The 19,660-nt window shown below is 45.4% G+C and overlaps 1 protein-coding gene across 4 annotated transcripts in view; it reads right to left on the bottom strand.

Annotated features, from left to right (window-relative positions):
• Positions 1-19,654, bottom strand: part of CDK19 (cyclin dependent kinase 19) — a 211,018-nt gene extending 191,364 nt beyond the window's left edge. For 3 of the 4 annotated variants that reach the window (XM_019537912.1, XM_019537909.1, XM_019537906.1), the window contains exon 1: positions 19,184-19,654. In XM_019537912.1, the coding sequence (XP_019393457.1) occupies positions 19,184-19,324 (141 nt within the window). In that variant the 5' untranslated portion in view covers positions 19,325-19,654. The remainder of the gene's footprint in view (positions 1-19,183) is intronic. The other variant, XM_019537908.1, reaches the window with a different exon arrangement.
• Positions 19,655-19,660: the final 6 nt, after the last annotated feature.

Consider the following 19,660-nt stretch of genomic DNA (forward strand, 5'->3'; position numbering starts at 1 on the left):
CAACATGGATCAAAGGGAGCAGGAAGGCACAAAAGCCCCCATGGCTCACCAAAAGCATCCGGGAATGTCTCCTAGCTAAAAGGGAGGTGGACACCCAATGGAAGGGAGGGGCCATCACCAGAGAGGATTATACTGTGGTTGCTCGGGGATGCAGGGGGACAGTCAGGAAGGTCAAGGTGGAGATGGAACTGGGACTAGTTTCCCAGATCAAGGACAACAAGAAGTCCTTTTTTAAATACATATGGGGCAAAGGTTCCAGATGGGCCCCTGCAAGACATGCTAGGAAATTTGGTCATTACACCAGACAACAAAGCTAACTTATTTAACAATTTCTTGCCTCCACTTTCCTGAGAAAGGACCGGAATAGCCACCCCCCACTCTGGGCCCACCTTAGACCCCAGGGGAGGCACACGTAGCGCAAGGGTTACTGAGGAACTAGTTTAGGAACTTCTGGAGTGACTGGATGTATTCAAATCATCTGGTCTGGACGATCTCCACCCTAGAGTACTGAGGAAATTAGCTGAGGTCATTGCTTTACAAGCACCCGTGGTGCTCTGGTACGGTGCCAGAGGACTGCAAGAGGGCCAATGTGGTTCCCATCTTCAAAAAGGAGAGGAAGGAGGACCCAGGAAACTATAGGCCAGTTAGTCTTACCTCAATCCTGGGAAAGCTTTTTGAGAGAATTATTCTGGCACGTGTCCACGAGGGGTCAGCAGGGGAGGTTATGCTTAGGGGCAACCAACACAGGTTCATTAGTGGCAGGTCCTGTCAAACCAACCTGGTGGCCTTCCAAAACCATGTCACCAAATCCATGGATGCAGGGATAGCAGTGGACGTAGTCTTTCTGGACTTTTAGAAGGCCTTCGACACTGTCTCTCACCCCATTCTCATTAAGATACTGGGGCACTGTGGTGTCGACACCCACACAGTCAAATGGGTTGCCAACTGGCTAGAGGGCCGCACCCAGAGACTGGTGGGGGATGGGTCATTTTCAACCTCAAGCGATGTGAGCAGTAGGGTTCCACAGGGCTCGGTCCTCGGGCCCACACTGTTCAACTTCTTCATCAGTGACTTGGACGAGGAAGTAAAAAGCAACCTGTTCAAATTCGCAGACAGCACTAAGATGTGGGGGGAAGTGGGCGTGCTAGAATGGAGGAATGGGCTGCAATCGGACCTGGACAGGTTACAGGGGTGGGTGGATGAGAACAGGATGGGTTTCAACACTGACAAGTGCAAGGTGATGCACCAGGGGAGGAAGAGCCAGCACCATACCTACAAGCTGGGGAAATCCCTTCTCGTCAGTGCAGAGGCTGAGAAGGATCTAGGAGTCATCATTGATGCCAAGGTCAACATGGGCCGGCAGTGTGGGGATGCAGTCAGGAAGGCCAACCTCACCTTGTCATGCATCCACAGATGCATCTCAAGAAGATCCAAGGAAGTGATCCTCCCCCTCTATGCGGTACTGGTCAGGCCGCAGCTGGAGTACTGCATCCAGTTCTGGGCGCCACACTTCAGGAGGGATGTGGACAACGTGGAGAGGGTCCAGAGGAAGGCCACTTGCATGATCAGGGGGCAGCAAGGCAGGCCCTATGAGGAGAGGCTACGGGACCTGAACCTGTTCAGCCTCCACAAGAGAAGGCTGAGGGGGGATCTAGTGGCCTGTTACAAACTAGTCAGGGGGACCAGCAGGCACTGGGGGAGTCCCTGTTCCCCCAAGCACTACCAGGAGTAACTAGAAATAACAGTCACGAGCTGGCAGAAGGTAGATTAAGGCTAGATATCAGGAGGCGCTACTTCACTGCCAGGGCGGCTAGGATCTGGAAGCAACTTCCAAGAGAAGTGGTGCTGGCTCCTACCCTGGGAGTCTTTCAGAGGAGGCTAGATGAACACCTTGCTCAGGTCGTTTGACCACAGTACTCTTTCCTGTCATGGCAGGGGGTCAGACTCAATGATTTGCTCAGGTCCCTTCCAACTCTACTAACTATGAAACCCTATATCTGATTATGACCATATATGTGGTCACCACCTACACTGGAAGTGATAGTGCTGCTCTATTCAGCACTGATTAAGCCTCATCTAGAGTGCTATGTGCAGCTTTCACATCCACATTTCAAAAAGGATATGGAGAAGTTAGACAAGGTCCAGAGGCAGTTGGCAAAGGGAGGGCTTGGAAAGCAAGTCATACAAGGAGTGGCTGAAGGAGCTAGACATGTTCAGCTTACAGAAAAGACACTTAAAGGGGGACATGATAGCAACCTTCAAATACTTGAAGGTCTGCCATATAGAAAAGTAAGATTAGGACCAGTGGGTACATCTACACATGCACTTTAATGCACAACAGACTATTTTACTGCGCACCAAAACATCACATAAAAACATGAATGTGTAGTAAAATATTCTACTGCACATTTATCGTCACTAAAAAAAGTGTGCAAATGCGCTACTGTGCCTTAGCACAGCCTAATGTGCATTAATTTAGTACCTCACATTACAGGACACCTTTACACATGCTCCGGAGGTATGCATGCGTTGGGGGGGGAGTACAACACTTCAATAAGAATGGCTCCAAGAACTGCTCTGATTAAAGCACTGCCATATCTTGTGTATTTTTGTGTTTGTTTCTGAGCTTAAAACATGGTAGTGGGGGCACTTGAACTAAAGCTCATTCAATGATCTTTAATTGAAGCGCGCCCACCATTTTTAAGCACAGGGATGCTGACACACAAGACAAAGGATGCTACTGGAACATGGCAACTGCCAGACTCCAGTAGACTCTATTAATCAAGTCTGCTCCAACGCACTGGAATTCCAGCACAAAGCAGTCTCAGCACTCATGTATAGGTGCCTGGGGGTACTAAATTTAATGCACATTATAAAAGGTGCATTAATACATCTGTAGATGTGTCCAATGACTAAGTTGAAGCAAAAGAGGTTTAAGATCTGACATCAGGAAAAACTTCACTGTTAGAAGAGTGAGGCAGTAGCAGAGACTGCCTGGGAAGGTTGTGGACCCTCCATCACTGGAGGTGTTTAAGAGGTTGGACAACTGGTGGTCATGGATGATATAGGTGTAGCTACACCTATTCTCTACTATAGGTATTTTTCATGCCTCTGGGCTTTGCTGGTTGCTCCATGTGGCTGGGAAAAAATCCCATCCCACTCACCCCCCTTTTCTGCTACATGTGTACATGTGCCAGGTGTGTGTGTGTGTGCGCGCGCGCGGGCGTTTGGGGCTTTTTTAAAGCCTCCCTCAAAGGCACTGTATGTGGCTGCAGCCGAGGCTGTGGATTTTGACTGAGGTGTGCCAATGCTCCTGCCGTAATGAAAGCCAGAGGTTACAGGCTAGCAGATCTTGCCTCTCTTCATAGGGTCAGACCAATAGCTATATTTGGGGTCAGGAAATAATTTTAACCCACTGTCAGATTGGCATGGACTGGGGGAGCTTCTGCCCTCCTCTGCAAAAAAAGACATGACCCTCTACCCAAGATCTCTTGACCATATATATATTAACAACAATTTATAGAAGCAGGATGCTGGCTGCCATGGTCCCCTTTCCTTATTTGTGGCAAGTTGGGGCATTATGTTTTCTGTTGTATCATGGTTGACAACAGTTTTATTAAGATGTTAGATTATGGATGGTTTAGATAAGGATGATCCTCCCTCAGGCAAGGGGTTGGACCTCTGGATGTCCCTTCCAGCCCTATTCTGATTTTTATGATTAAATCTTTCACGTTATAACAGAAAATGTCTGGAGAAATAAACCATCAACAGCTGAATCAACTCATGGCCTACCAGGAAAACAGACACTAGGGGTGCGTGAAGCAGGCAGCATTTGATTCAGATTCATCCCAGTTCAGGGGACAGGGATTCGATTCACTGATTCGGATCACTGTCCCGATTCAATTCTGATTCAGACATAGACACAGCTTTAAATGTTTTTTCTACCTACCTCGAGGTACCAGACGTGACTCTTGAATGCTGAGATGGTAGGGCGGATGAAGCATTCCATGGGATGCAGGGGGATTCCCCCGCACGCTCAACGGTGGACCCAGAAGCAGACCAGAAGTACTTCCAGTCCAATTCTGGGTCTACCGCCAAGCACATGGGGGACTCCCCCGGTGTCCCCCCCAGCTAGGCTATCAGCCACAGGGAGACCCTGAGTGCCTCCCAAAGTCCAGGAGGCACCAGTCGCTAAGCCAGTGAGGAGAGGAGGTCCCTCACATGCTCCGCGGCAGGCCCACTTCTTCATCCACCGTCGAGCACCCTGGGAACCCCCCCATGCTCCCATGGGATGTTCTATCTTCCCCACCATCTCAGTGTTCATAAGCCGCAACTGGTACCTCAAGGTACATAGAAAAAAAAAAAACATATAAAGCCATGTCTGTGGCCAAATTATTGAATCTCTCCAAATCAAATCAGAGGCTTCCAATTCGATATGGAGAAATTAATGGGGCTCCCAATTCGATTCGAATTCATAGATTCAGCTGCCGAATCTCCTCCAAATCGAATCAGTGACTGAAGCGTCACACAGCCCTAACAGACACTACTAACTAAAGAGGATCAATTATTAATGACTTACTATTGTAAAAGCCTTTCATTTGAGTAACCAACATGGGCAGAGGGTGACCTAATGGGACACGTTCAACAGAAAGGCTAGAAAAGAAGGTGCTAAAACCAGTTTTTAAAAGGCATGGTCTCTCCAGCAAAGAAACTATCAGCAGAAAGAAGAAACTGAACTGAAGGCATAGGCGCCGACTTTGGTTTTTGCTGGTGGGTGCTTGCAGACGTTAAAAAAAATGTAAACGGCGCTTTATTTTAACTAGGGGCGTTTCCGCAGCAAGCCCCACACATGCCCAGAAGAGGCAGGGTGTTTACAGACACTGCAGAGGCGAGCTGAAGTTAAGATCAGGTGCTTCAGTGGAGATTTTTTGGCATTTTTATCTAATAGCTGATTTAATCAGCTTTACCTAAAAGTGCCAAAAAGCTCCACTGAAGCACTCCATCTCTACAGATGCTGCAGAACCAAGTTAAAGTAACACGCTGCTTTTTCCAGTAAAATACAGGGTGGTGACACCTGCAAGCAGCCACAGAGATCTAACATGTAAAACTAAAATGATCAGAGCTTGTGGGTGGTGAGCACCAGCTAATTTTCAGTAGATGCTTGATCCCCAGAGCACACAGAGTTGGTGTGTATATATATGACTGAAGGTATGGGACAGCTAAGGGCCCTGGACTCCCAGAAGGACACCAAGACCCACTCAGGAAATATGATAAACTGAGGAAGAAATCTGTTTGAAAAACTAAACCAGAGTACCTATAATAAAATGAGCTCTGAGGGGTGTGCATTTGAGCCAAGAGACAGACTTTTGAGGACGAGACTGATCTTCAAACATAAGGTAGCAGGGTTGAAGGACCCCTGCCACAGAAGCAACAGCTCCCTTCCAGTACCTTAGCAGAATGCCACTGAGGCCTAATAAAGCCAAAAGGCTGAATCCAGCAATATAGAACCACAAGGGAGAAACTCAGCCAGGGCTGTAGTTGGCCTATGATGTTTTGCAATTAAGTTATTCCTGACTGCACCGTGCTTTATTTGCAATGCATGGCACAAGCAACTGACCAGGTACAAACAATTAATTAGATCCAAGATCCATCTACCCTTCAGTACTGAAAGTATTTGTGCATGGTAGTATACTATTATTATCCCCTAAACGCTAATTAAAAGAATTGCACTAACACAAATGGCAGTAACTCAGAGTGTGTAATTCCTAAATATCAGCAACCCATTATGCCATCATTCTGGACAACAGAAGATTAAATTCACATCAACCACTTCTTTTGGTATTCAAATCATTCACCATTCAAGCTAAATGATTACACACAGGACATGTAAGCTGATCTGAGCTCTTTGGTCCCTGACTGCACAAGATAATGTTGAGCAAAGGAAACTATTTTAGGAAATGCCCCTGCATTGTCCTTTCTGTGGACAGTATTTTGGTAATGAGAGTTCAAAGACATGATACCTGGAATTAAGCAACCTGGTCCTTAGCTTGAGTTAATAAATTAAGATCCCCTATTTGTTTAAAAACAAGCAAAAGTTTTCAACTGCAGCAAAACAAATTGAGACCTAAGGAAAAAATTCCTTGGTGTTAGAACAGTCTCTCAGTCTGGTTTCCTAGTGGATCCTGCCCATGGAGGGAGCTCCCCAAGTGAGTTGAAGTCTGCTTTTCTGAAGTTCAGAGTCCTTAGTCTGCTGCTCTCCATCCTTCCTTTCCTCAGGATCCTGAACTCTATCATCTCATGGTCACTACTGCCCAAGCTGCCATCCACTACTACATTCCCCACCAATTCCTCCATTTGTGAGCAACAAGTCAAGAAGGGCATGGCCCTTAGTTGGCTGCTCCAGCACTTGCGCCAGGAAGTTGTCCCCAGAATGCACCTGCTTGCCACTGCTTTTACCAGCTCAGGGCTTCAGACCAGAGGTCACACTCAGATGGAGATAAGGAACTAAATCAGGAGGTGAAAAGAATGGCATCTACCAGCTCACTGCTATCCACTGCAGCACAGCAGGTACTTAACAAGGAAGCAAATTAAATGTACCTTAATCAAGTATGAGTAAGCAGAGGGCATACTTTGACAAAGTATATCTAAATAGTGGTAGTGGGCTCCAGCACTCCAGCTTTTGACTTTATTAAATGAAGTCTCCCTCTAGAGCAAATATACAACTTGCTCTATCATAGAGACAGTTAGTGAGGCAGCGGAATACTTAGTGATATTTTCCAGTTCAAACAAAGAAACTAAACCTCGAGTCAATCCTGTATGAAACTCTCATTAACAGAAGTAGCATATCCAAGAGCAGAGATGCTTCATATCATGGTGAAACAGACAAACATTTACTGAATTCAGTACTTAGGCTCACAGATTGATTAACTACATTTCAAACCTTGAAACTGAAAGGGACCACTAGCTTCCTGTATATCTGATTTTCACAGAAGAGTCTAAGAAGGAAGTAAGACAACGTAATAGAAAAGGAATTAATGAGTATTGCAACATATTTGCTATAACATCTTATCTTAACTCTACTGCAATCATAATAGTCAATGCTTTATCTTTAAACAATCTATCACACAATCATGCGATAAATACAAATGAAGTTCCTGAGATGACTTTCTAGTTCCATAAACAGATACATTTCAGATCACAAATGACTTAATTGTTCTTTACTTCCTGAAGTCATGAGTAGTTTGCCTTAAAAAAAATAGACAACTACCTTGGACCAGTTCCAGAATTGTTCAGTATTTGATTGAAACAAACAAATCTTTTAATGTCAATTACTGTACTTTGTTTCATCCAAGGCACACTTGAAACTAAACTAGGATTTTTTTTCAATCTCTCAACTCTTGAATGTCAACAAGCAAGGTCAACAAGAGATACATTTTGGGAAGCAAAGAGTAAAAGTTTACCATTTAATCTTACAAAGAAAAATAAATGGCCTATGTTTGTATATATGGGCTAAAATACAACTTGTTACATCAGAGGAAGCAGAGTAACCATGAGGAAACATCATATGAACATGAAAACAACAGAAAAGGAGAAAGACATGGGTATACTATTCAATCACAGAATGACTACAAGTCACTAACATAAGTCCATTAAAAAGGCAAATAAAATTCTAGGATGCATCAGAAGAGATTTTTAGGAGAGAGAGGAAAGTATTAACACCATTACACAAGACACTGATAAGATCTCATCTGGAATACTGTGCAGTTCTGATCAGGCATGTTAAGTAAGATGAATTAAAATTAGTGAAAAGAAGTGCAGGGAAAGATGATCAAGCTCTTCACTCCCTAACCTTATGAAAGAAGAGTAAAAAATTTAGCTTGTTAGCCCAGAAAAATCTCAGGTGTGGGGGAACTGGTTAAAAACAAGGGAGGAAAGAACTATTTAATGTAAAGGAAAAAGCTAGAGTTTGACTGATTTATGAAAGGGATCATATGTTTGGTAGTGCTAAGGTGATGATGTTGCCTTCAGGGTCCAGGAGATCTGCAAAAGGCAAGAATTCCTGTGGGTGATAACAGTCCTACTTAACAGGTTTTTGTTCCATCTGCCATTTACCTCAGCTGTGTCTTGGAGGAAAGGTACTACGATGCCTCAATGCTTGCCTATGTCACTCCCAACCACACAGTTGGCCCAATAAAAATACCACCTACAAGAATTCTTGCCTTTCGCAAGTTATTCCAAGCTCCTTTTTGTCCCATCCCCTCCAACTCTGATCTTCTTCACTAAGTCTTGCCACATTTTCCTTCTTTGCTCATTAAACCTGGTTCACTTCTGCAAGGAATCTATTCTTCTCAAAATCCATAACTAGGATGTTTTTCTCTCTCTCATTTTCACAAATACAACCTCTTTCTATGCCTCATCACCCAGACTTATTTTATTTCTTCTCACACAGGCACTACATCTTCCTGGTTATAGTGATGCATATATAGTGGGTAATGAAATATACAGTTGAACATTACCTGCTATGCTAAATATTTTAGTTTGCTTAGTTTATGTTATCTGGTAAAGCAACACAGATATGCCAACAAAAAAATTCTCTCAGCTGTTGTATGCCTATGCTCAAGTATAGCTGTACTACAAATTCATCTGTAGACTAACCCACTACATTCAACAGTCTGCGGGAAACAGCTGCAGTTGCCTATAATCACATTACAATGGCTACGTTTCCAACAGGACAAAGTTGTACCAACATCTCAGCAACTGTGTCATATCAATTTATCCATGGCTGCAAAACACTAATTACCCAATTCTTATTTCATTTTCCATCAGTATGCTTCACAACCAACTAAGGAAGATAGAATTCTGTCCACCATCATGTACTTGTATTTTATTTTGTTTTGTTTTTAAGGGCTGACATAGTAATGTCTGTGTTTTTAGGCTCTGCATCAAGTCAAAATAGTGTTCAGTCATACTCAGGAGAATACAGTGATCAGATAATCAACTTCATCCGTATTCTTCAGTTCTGTCTCAAAGTAGTCCGTTTCAACGAGGGCCTCCCACACAACATTAAGGATAAGGATTTAATTTCACATAAAGGCAAATGCTTAGAGCAAGGGGACAGGCTGCTTTTACCTTAACAAAATTCAAATCTTTGTGATTCAATCTGGCAGCAATGACAGGCCAGAAAGTTGATGTAGCAAATAACAGAGTGCTTAACCCTGTTAGATGCAGAACAGGTTAGTGGAGATAGAGAAAGGAATCTCAGGTGTAGACATACAACTAGGGTTACCATACATACAGGTTTTCTTTTTGGGTCCTTCCATTTCCATCTAGAGGAGTTTTTTAAATATTAGCAAATGTCTGGGATTTTGTTGTGCCTCTGCTTTCCTAGTACTTCCTGGCTTGCCTGAGCAAGGAGCTGCTTAGGGCTGGGGGCAGCAAGGGAAGGTGATTAGAGGCCTGCATGTGCGCATATGCCTACTGGCACCAGGGCTGCAGCAACCAGCAATGATGGAAGGAAGGGGGGGCAGCAGGGTTGGGCAGGTCAAGAGTGAGGGGTATCAGCAGGAATGGGGAAGGGGCTGCAGGTTGGGAGTGAAGGGCACCAGCATGGTCTGGGGGGGGCAGGGTACTGTGGGTCAGGAGTGAGGGGCAGCACAGGGGCATACCCCACAACTACAGCCCAGCCTAGACCAACGAGCGAAACAAATAAACAGGTAAGCGACAGGGGCCAGGGCAACACTGGGACAAGGGGGTCAGTACACACATCCACAGGAGACCTCAAATGCCTCTACACAAACGCTCATAGTATGGGAAACAAGCAGGAGGAACTCACCCTCCTGCTAGCTGACACCAGCCTGGACATAGTGGGGATCACTGAAACATGGTGGAACTCAACACATGACTGGGCAGTGAATGTCAAGGACTATAGGCTGTACAGGAGGGACAAGATAGGAAGGAGAGGTGGGGACGTGGCACTCTATATCAAGGAGGAATACACATCCTTGTTAATTAGCAAGGAGTCAGAGAAAGGACACTCTGAAGTGCTTTGGGTTAAAGTACAAGGCAGTCGAGGGGAAAGAGACTTAACGATGGGGGTCTACTATAGACCTCCCAACCAGGGGGAAGAGCTTGACCAGGAATTCTTAGGTCAGCTCACTGAGGTAGTGAAGTCTAAGGATGTGGTAGTCATGGGGGACCTGCCATAGCAGGGGGTTGGAGTAGATGATCTACTCAGGTCCCTTCCGAACCTAGAAACTATGAAACTATATCACTGCCCCCCCCATAATGATATCTCCCTCTCCCCATCCTCTTTTTTGAAATTGGAACTATGGTAACCCTAACAGTTCAAAACTTGCAGGCATATAATAAGCCATAAATCTGAAAAATAAACAACTTCAGTGCCCAAAGTATAAATCATGAAAACCACCAGACACCAAGGTAATTGTGTAATACTTGCAAAGAGAATTTAATCTAAGCCACATCAATGGGTTTCCCCTCCCTTTAACTTTACCAGCAAACATGAGACTAACACCACTTTACGCATGCTGCACCACCACTGATTTCACCCCCACTATAATTTAACACTTCCTTAGGTAGCTTTACTCATTGATTTTTAACACTTGAATTATGCACCTTTTACTCAAAGTACCTGCTCAGCACAAAAACCCCATACTAATTTTCTGAGATTTTTGGAGTCTTGCATTACCTAAAGCAGTTTCAATCTTTAAAAATAATGAGGAGGAAAACTGTTTACACAAACTGATACGCAAGCAAATTTATTTGCACTTATGAGGAAAGTTAGATATTTTAACAGATCAAGAAACCCACGAATTATCAAAGCCCAGGCCACACTTCTGTCACTATGTCAGTCAGAAGAGGGGCTCCCTAACCAAAGCTGTGTCTACCATAGAGAGTTATGCTCAGAGAGGTGAATCCATTCCAAGAGCATTTTGCCAATATGGTATACTGGCTTCCATGGTAAAGCATTCCTAGCACAGCCATAGCCCAAGAAATTCTATGATCTTTTAGAATTTGCCCTTCCTTCTACTTCTTTAATCTGCTTACAGCTTTCACTTGTACAATGACTGAACTATACTGTAAGCACTTCAGGAAAGGTACCATGTCTTTACTTGTTATGGGGAAGTTTCTAACACTTTTTGGCACTGAAAAAAGAAAGAGAGAGAGAGAGAGAGAGGAACTGTCTTCCTCATCTTCAGCTGCAAGTTGTCCATCATCTTCCAAGTTTCTCCATATATACATATAGGGAAAAAATAAGATTTAAGTAAAATTCCTTCTTCCCACATGCCTGCAGTTAGTTATTAAACCCATTAAATCAAGTATTTCTATCACCCAGTTCTGAAGAGGAATCAGGTATTTGATGGCACAGCAGAAACTATTCTTGTGCTGACTGTCTTGTCAAAGGGGACAAAAGGGAATTTATCCACACTTTCAGACAAGAAAGACCTTTTTCCTTTAAAAAAAAAAAAAAGCAGCTAAATCATTAACACACATTTCCTCAATAAACTCAAGAAATGAACTGCATGCAGGAAGAAAAGGCAATTTCATGATGGTAATGTAAATGTAAATCCATATTTATCATGTCAGAAGGCAAGACTTCACTTAGGCAGCATGGACCACAGAACAATGTCTAGAAGATTCTCAGAGTCCATGTCCCAGTTCTTCTGCCAACTTGTGGTATGATCCCAGGCAAAACTGCCACCTTGCATCACAGCCACCCCATCCATAGCATGGAAATAATGAACTCACCCACTTCTGCATGGTGCTCTGATGCCTATGTATTTAGTATAACTACTATCATTTGTGATTTACTAAATACCTTGCTATAAATTGTTCTGATATAAATAGCAGACAATTAAACAGATCTTTGCTAAAAAGCAATTAACAAACCAGCAAGGCATTAAGCATGTGTAAAGGTAAGTAAAAACTATCAGAGAAATGTGATAGTTAGAAACATTTTATTTATATGAAATTCTCAGCACCTATTTCAATCTTGTGGGTGCTACTTCTGTTAAAGCAGTTGAAAATGAAGCAGACTTTTTTTTGACTCATGAATCCCATTTGTCCTGAATATGCTTTTGAATTTGTCCACTGTGCTCTTGAACCAAACAGTAACAATTTTCTCTCTCTAGAGCAGGGGTGCTCAACCTCTGGCCAGCAAAGCCACTGTATCTGGACTGCAGGGCTCCCCATGAGGCAGGAAGTTTGACAGGGGGTGAACAGTAACCATTAATATGGTCACCCTCCTCGCAACAAATTCCCAAACCCCAAGCCCCACATTTCCAGTTGCATGCAGGCCACCCCCCACGGGGCTAGGCCAAGGTTGGGGCCCGGCCACACTCCCTTTCCCCACAGATCTTGGCTATACCCCTTCCCCACTGCCACATGGGGCCAGTTTGGGGCAAGCCATACCCCCTTCTCTTATGCAGGGGCAAACCATGACACTTTTCCCTGTCGAGCTGGATTCAGGCTGGGCCACACCCCTCCCCCCTGCAAGGCCAAGCCATGTCCCCTTTTCCCCACACAAGGCCAGGTTGCAGCTACCCCCAAACTCTTCTCTGCATGGCCAGGTGGTGCCCATCATGCTGGCCCCAGTTCTGCATCTAGACCACCAGCAGGATCCACTCCACAGACAGACATGGCACTGCCCATCTGGCCCATGGGCGGGGGAGAAAGTTAAGCATCCTCTAGACTATTGGATTACCTCAACAGCCTCAAGTAGCAAAGACAAAACTGTGTGAAAGGAAAAGAAACATTCTGTATATCTTCACATTGACAGAAGCTAGAGATTGATCTTTCCTAACCAGTTAAATAAATGTCTTTGCACTCAAACATGATGAAACCAAATATTCCAATTTTTACTTCATCCTGAAAACTGTCTGTCCTGTAGAGAAGAAAATCAGACTTATGAAGACTCACAATATAATCACTGTTGCTAATGAAGAAACTACAAGGCATTTAATAAAGAATTGGAGGCAACAAAATCAACACAGGACTTTATTCAAGTATCCTAGTCACTCTTTTAAGAGTAAGTAGAAAAAAAGTGTTCTCTGCATAAATTGTGAAACAGGAGCAAGCCATGGGAAAAGAAGATATTGTTACTAAAGGTCAAAAGTGAAGTATTCTTTGCAAATTCCAACATCTCAGTTACTGAGAAGACAGGCAGTGAATTACTGAATATGATAAGCAGTGAATTAGTAATACTGACACTCAAGTCATAGTCACCAGACCTGAAATAATTACCATATCTGCATTACCTCTCTCAGAGTTTTTGGTTTTAGTCTGCAATAAACTTGAAATAAATCACTGGCTTAGACAAAGTGGTTTACTTCACAGCCCACAAGGGCTACAGAACTTAAACCAAAATTTTAAAACTAATTAAATTAAAATTAAAAACTTAAACCAAAAATTAGGCACCCATGTCTAGAAAAATGTATGCAAACACATATTTAGACACCAAACAAAATCGGAGTGTTTTCCCAGGTGTCTAGATCTTCACACAAATATTACTAAATAAGTAGCAGCTGCAAGCGCTTGGCACCTCTAAAAATAACATTATTTTTATATGCACATTTAGGCACTTTTTTCTATTAAAGCTTAGCTTCTACAGACATTGATTAGGTCAGTAGAAACATGTAGAATAATATCTCTTTAGATGCTGAATAAATCATTGCTATGTCTAGGATCTACCTTTGTTCAAATCATTTGCCAAGATCAGAGCAATGCAGCTACTTCTACAGTCACTTTATTGAAGAGCTTGCCAAGCTCTGCATGAACATATTTTACTATTTCATAAAATTTAAAAGGCAAGTTTTTGAACCAAAGTAACAAGGCCTCTATGGGATTTTTTGCAGGATTACAAGGTACTGAATACCTTGAGCATCTATCTCACAGGGAATCCTGGCTGTTACTAAAAGGGGAGGGGGGCCTTTAAGGGCAGGGTCTTGGTAGCTTGGGCACAGGCAACCAGCAGAGCAGGCATTAAGAAACAGGCTTGTGGGCAGGTCAGTTGACAGGGGGAAGTCATATGACTAGAAGAGGGCTCAGGCTTGAGCTATAAGCCTACTGCCTGCACCAGTCAGGACACTAGTCCCGAGAGCCACAAGAAATGGAGCCCATTGTAGCAGGGCCCCTGAAAGACCCAGGAATAAGGGTAAACTGCCATGCAGGTCTGGGAACAATGACCCAGGGCAGAGAAGTGCTTCTAATCAGGCAAGTGGTCTTTGTTTTAGGTTACACCTCTTGCTTGAGTTCCAAGCCTGGGGCCCTGCAGAAAGCATGTCCAAGGCCTACACCCAGACAGGGGCTGAGTGGGGGACCAGGGGATCCGGAAGCCCAGAGTTGAGCAGAGGCACGGCTGGGGCCCAAAGCCAAACCTAGAACAAGAAGACCAGTTAGAGCAGAAGGGTAAAAGATGGAAGCACCAACAAGGAAAGGAAGGCTTGAGGTGGCCTGGAGACTTGGGGACAAGTATCCCACCTGACTGGTGATTCAAAACACCTGAGGAATGGGGCATGGTGTAGGGACAGACTGGAGCCACACAACAGGCCCTTAAGGCATACAAGGTTGAGATGACCACAGGAGAGAGAGCACAAAAGCGAGCAAGAAAGAGCACGCACCATGGTCTGGCCAGGCTCTGGGGGAAGTCTCCCTTTCAAAAAGGTTTCATCAAGACACAGCAGGCAAGAAGACAGGGCGAGGCCCAGAGCAATAAGGTATAGAGAGAGCCTAGCAGGGATGAGGAGGCATCACAGCACTTCTCAGGCACCTAACCTGTTACGGCATCTAGAGATTGAAGACTGACTACAAGTAACATATAGATGAAATCCTTTTTCTAGTTTGTACAAGATTGCTTTGCAAACACATTGAAACCATCCCTACAAGCTGCCAGAGAGGCCTTCCTTTATATGAGCCTCAAATCCCGTGATGATTGATAGACTATAAACATGCATCACTGCTGGTTTCCATTGCCAACACAGGTACAGATTTGTCTTCCATCACTAAGAAACCTTGCATGAAAACTGATGCAAGAGATTTCTTTCTAGAGTGACTTACAAAGGAAATAAAATCACTCTAACACACTGGCTAAGCAGAGACAGTCAAAAAGCCCAAGGCTGAATCAATTCAATCTTTGTGGGTTAGTCTAAGCTGCAGAGATTGAACCGATAAATAAGTGAACAGCCATTCACTTTTGATTCTGGACACGCAGCCATATGCCTGCGCTAGAGCACATCTCCTGCTCTGCTGGAGCAGACAGCCTGGGCCAAAGCTAGCCTGCCCACTCTGCGAGAGGGGGTTGAGGAGGAGATGCAAAGCATGCTAAGATGCTGGGGGACTGTGAATTTACTTCAGTGTGGAGGGGATCTGGGACAGAATATCAATAAACAGATTTAACCTAAGTCAGTTAAGTCTGATTCTGATTTCTCAAACCAGTTTCAGCCATTTTGAAAGTAATTTAAGTGCACTGAACTTCTGTCGTGTTACAGATTTGAACCGGTTTCCAAACACTTGTATCGGTGAACCTCTAACATAAATTGGTATATCGTTCCAATATCAGATTGGTACCAATATGAAGAAAATTATCTGTATCAGATAATTATGGGGCCAATAATTTGAATGATAAATGCCTCCAGCTAGTAAGTCAGAAGGAAAGGGAGGTGGGGGGGGGCACAGATCAACACCCCCCATGGTGAGGGAGGGAGCAGGGGCAGGCACTGCCCACCCAGGGCAGGGCACGGGACAGAGTCACAGCTCATGGGATGGGGGTGGCTCCCACTACTGCTTGCACACTGGGAAGGCAGGGTAGGGCATGTGTCCCTGGATCTGCCAGATCTGCGCAGCGCAAGGTGGGTGGCAGCTGTGAAGAGGAGCTGGAGCCAGCCAGCACTGCACAGGGCTCTTCTTGCCGGGGGCTGGGCTCAGAGTGTTTGCAGTCACAGCTTTTCTCAGCACTTGGGTAGAGGTGGAGCATTCCACCTCTGGGGCTCTGCCAGGCAGCAACATGGGTCTGGGAGCAAAGCTGCAGTGAAGTCTGGGGTGACTGAAGCCTCCTCCCAGTACTGCTGGGGCCCACCCCAAGCACAGCCTCCAGCAAGAAAAGCCAACTCAGGCTTCCCTCTACCCCCACAGCTGCAGCCTGCCCCACAGCTACAGCCTGCTCCGCACCACACAGATCTGGAGGCACATGCCCCCCCTCTGCCCCCTCAAGTTGGGAGCTGCCCCCACCCCATGAGCCACGCCTCCATCCCACACCCACCCTGGCTGTGCAGCACCTGTCCCTGCTCCCTCCCTCACCATGGGGGGCATTGATCTACCCCCCCATACCCTTTCCCTCCCCTTACACCACACCAGACTTACCAGCTGATAGCCATCAGATACCTGCTACAGCTGCCATCAGCCCCTAAAATGTCTAACAGTACACCCCTAATTTATGTGTAACTTCTGTCCCTAGCTCTAATCATTGCACTTGTTCTCCACATTATTTCTAACTTGTTTCCATCTACTTTGTACTGAAGTGCCCTAAACATGCACAAAAGAATGCCAGTAGCAGATTCGCTAGTGCTATAGAGAAAGGAACAAGGATCACCTCCATGATTCAAAGCATGGATAGCTATGCAGTCCAAAAAGGTACAATGTCTTTTGACATTAATACCCCAGTGTAGGCTCATGGGTAACTATTTTAGGGATTTTTTCCCCTCTACCATATAGGTCCTCTGCCTAGTGTTTAATGTGGGTTTTTGATTATTCCCACTTTTCACTGTTATTGTATTTCCCACCCATATTTAAAATAATTATCAGGCTTCTAGAGACAAGTATAATACTTTTCCAGCTTTATTGCTTCCAGCTAAACCAGTACATCTCATTCACAGATGAATAAACTAAAAACATAAGAGTTAAAAGGACACAATTGGCTTTTACATTTTCTTAAGACTGAAAATTACACATCTGTCTTAAGTTTTAAACTAACTCTTAGAAGTATTTTCCAGGCTTACTATACAACAAAGGAACACGAGCAGAAAACACTTTAGCTGGTGGGGGAGGGTGACCTTGTTTTCATGGATTCTTCATAAGGCACCACACAAAGGAGAAAAGCCCTGAAAATGTGACTATAAAAGCCATAAAAGTCACCAGGGGAACTCAGGGACAGCTGCAAGTACCTGGAACTACTTCAAGTCCTTTTTTAAGGTTAACTAGACTTTATACTGAAGACTTGAGTTCAGCTCACAGCTCAGATTTCTCATTTCCCAGTCCTGTATCTGGACCTCTCAATCCACCCTTAATATTACTGCCCTTGCATTTACAGTCTCCAATTTCATTTTGCAAAACATGCTGCTTACCAACATAAGAAAAAAATGCAGTGTTTTAATGCCTAATACCACTATCACATACATGCTACTGTTTGCTCACCATTATTTTGTGTACCGTTATTTCTTCACACAGTAATAATGGAATTTTGTATTTGAAAAAAATATATCAATGTTAATTTACTATAGATTTTCCAAAATTATTTAAAGTTCTTGGACATATGGAAAACAGCTTACATTTTTTTTTAAGCTTTCTGCAAGAAAAGCAAGCCACCTACCTGGGATTTACAAACATATTGAAGTTTTAATTCTTGAATTGCAATATAAAAATGAAATTAAATAAAATACGAAAAGTAACAACTAGGTAGGGCATTAACATCCCATTACTGTAGTAGCAGGGGAAGTAGAGTATCATATAATCACTCTGACTCCTTACCAGCTAGTCTAGAATCACACACTCCAACTATAAGACTTATAAACTACAGCATAATTTAATGTTTCCTTAGTGTCAAACTTCTTTTACTGGGCTGCAAGGCTCCTCATAGGTGGATTCAGACCCATGTCTGGTGGCAGAGCATTAAATAAATGGGTGCATTAATCGCCATGGTGTCTCTCCTGTGCTGTGCACATGCATCCCTAGTGGGTCTCTGTATGGCTGAATTTGGCAGTGGATCCTGCCCCCAAATTCCCAGCCCTTCCAAGAGCCCTGCAGGCTGAAAGACGCATCTCCATGGGCCAGATCTGGCCTGAGGTACACACTTTGACATTCCCCACTCTAAAGGATAACAATGTAAAAGCAAGCCTAGGAAAAGGCTAGACAATGGGGGGGAATAGTGGCATGATATTTCCTCTGTTTGATATTAAGGTGTTAAGCAGCACTTACTCCAAATGAACTCTTGTAGAAACCTTTTACTTTAAGTACTTACAGAAGTACTTCACTATGCTTCTTGTAAGTGCAGGTTAAACAAATGTTTTTCTGGGGTGGTTTGGAAAGAGATGATCCCCTGCTAAGCAAGAGACCACCCCCCAACATCCCTTCCACCCCCCCCCCTATATTCCTATGACAACAGCACCCAATTTTTTTCCCCAGCATCACCTCCTCAGAAATTTCCTGGACCAGGCTGACAAGCATGAGCAGTAGAGGCACTCAGGGACCACTGTTACTATACAGATTGCAAAATGCATGGGGATAATGACAGGTATCCATCTGACAAAGTCAACTTCAGCCCATGAAAGTTTGTGCTCTATGCATCTTAGATAGTCTATAAAAGGTGCAAATCTGCCCTGCTTTCAGACTAATGCAGCTAACTACCTCAGACAGGTATCCAAGCCAGGAGGCCACACTCACCCAAACGGATCCAAGCAGCTCACACCAATGCCCCGACTGGCCCCAAATCTGGGCACAAAGCACCCACAACTGATATCCACAAGCTCCCCCCAACCCAGGGCTGGGTCCTGAGCCCACATGTGGCCCCAGCCAAGGGAGATGCACCTGCCTTTGCCCCTGGGAGAGGCCAGAGGGATTGCTCTGCTTTGCTCCAGGATTGTTTCCAAATAGCTCAAAACTTTTCCCCAGGATTTGGCTCTGTGTGTGTGTACCTGCACATGTGTGCCAGTGCGTACATGCGCCTGTGTGCACATGTGTGTGTACATGTGCCTGTACACGTATACACGTGTGCGTGTGCGTGTGTGTGTGCGTGCGTGTGTGCGTGCGCGCGCGCGCCAGCTATGTCAACCCCTCCCAGCACCAGCACCGGGGGCCCCGGGCGGAGGCCGGCCGCACGGGGCGGGGGGGGAGGCGCCAGAGGCCGAGGGCGGGGATGGCTCCTCCGTCCGGCCCGGGCCGTGGCTGCGGGCCTTACCCGTCCTTGCGCCGGGCCTTGTAGACGTGCCCGTAGGTACCCCTGCCCACTTTGCAGCCCTCGTACTCGAAGAGGTCCTCCACCCGCTCGCGCTCGGCCGCCAGCTTGGACTTGAACTCGTAGTCCATGTCTGCCGTCCATGGGGCGCGGGCGGCGGCGCCGGCTCAATGCCCCCCGCGCCGGGCGCCCACTCCCGCCTTCCGCGCTGCTCCCTGCAGGGGGCGGGGGAGGGGGCCGCGCCGCCGCCGCGCGCTTCAGCTCGGGCTCCTCGCAGCGTCGCCCGCGCGGAGGGATGTGGGATTCGTAGTGCCGCCACCTGCGCAGCAGCCCCGCAGCGCCGCTCGCCGACTATAACTCCCAGCGTGCCTCACGCCGACTCCAGCCGAGTCGCGCCTGCGCACTGCGCTCCGCCCCCATCGGAGATTCAGCGGCCGCTGGGAAACTTGCTGACTCCACACATTGCGGGGCAGTGGCGGG

Source organism: Crocodylus porosus, unplaced genomic scaffold (genome assembly GCF_001723895.1).
Source record: "Crocodylus porosus isolate Cpor-Errol unplaced genomic scaffold, CroPor_comp1, whole genome shotgun sequence".
Lineage (NCBI taxonomy): Eukaryota > Metazoa > Chordata > Crocodylia > Crocodylidae > Crocodylus > Crocodylus porosus.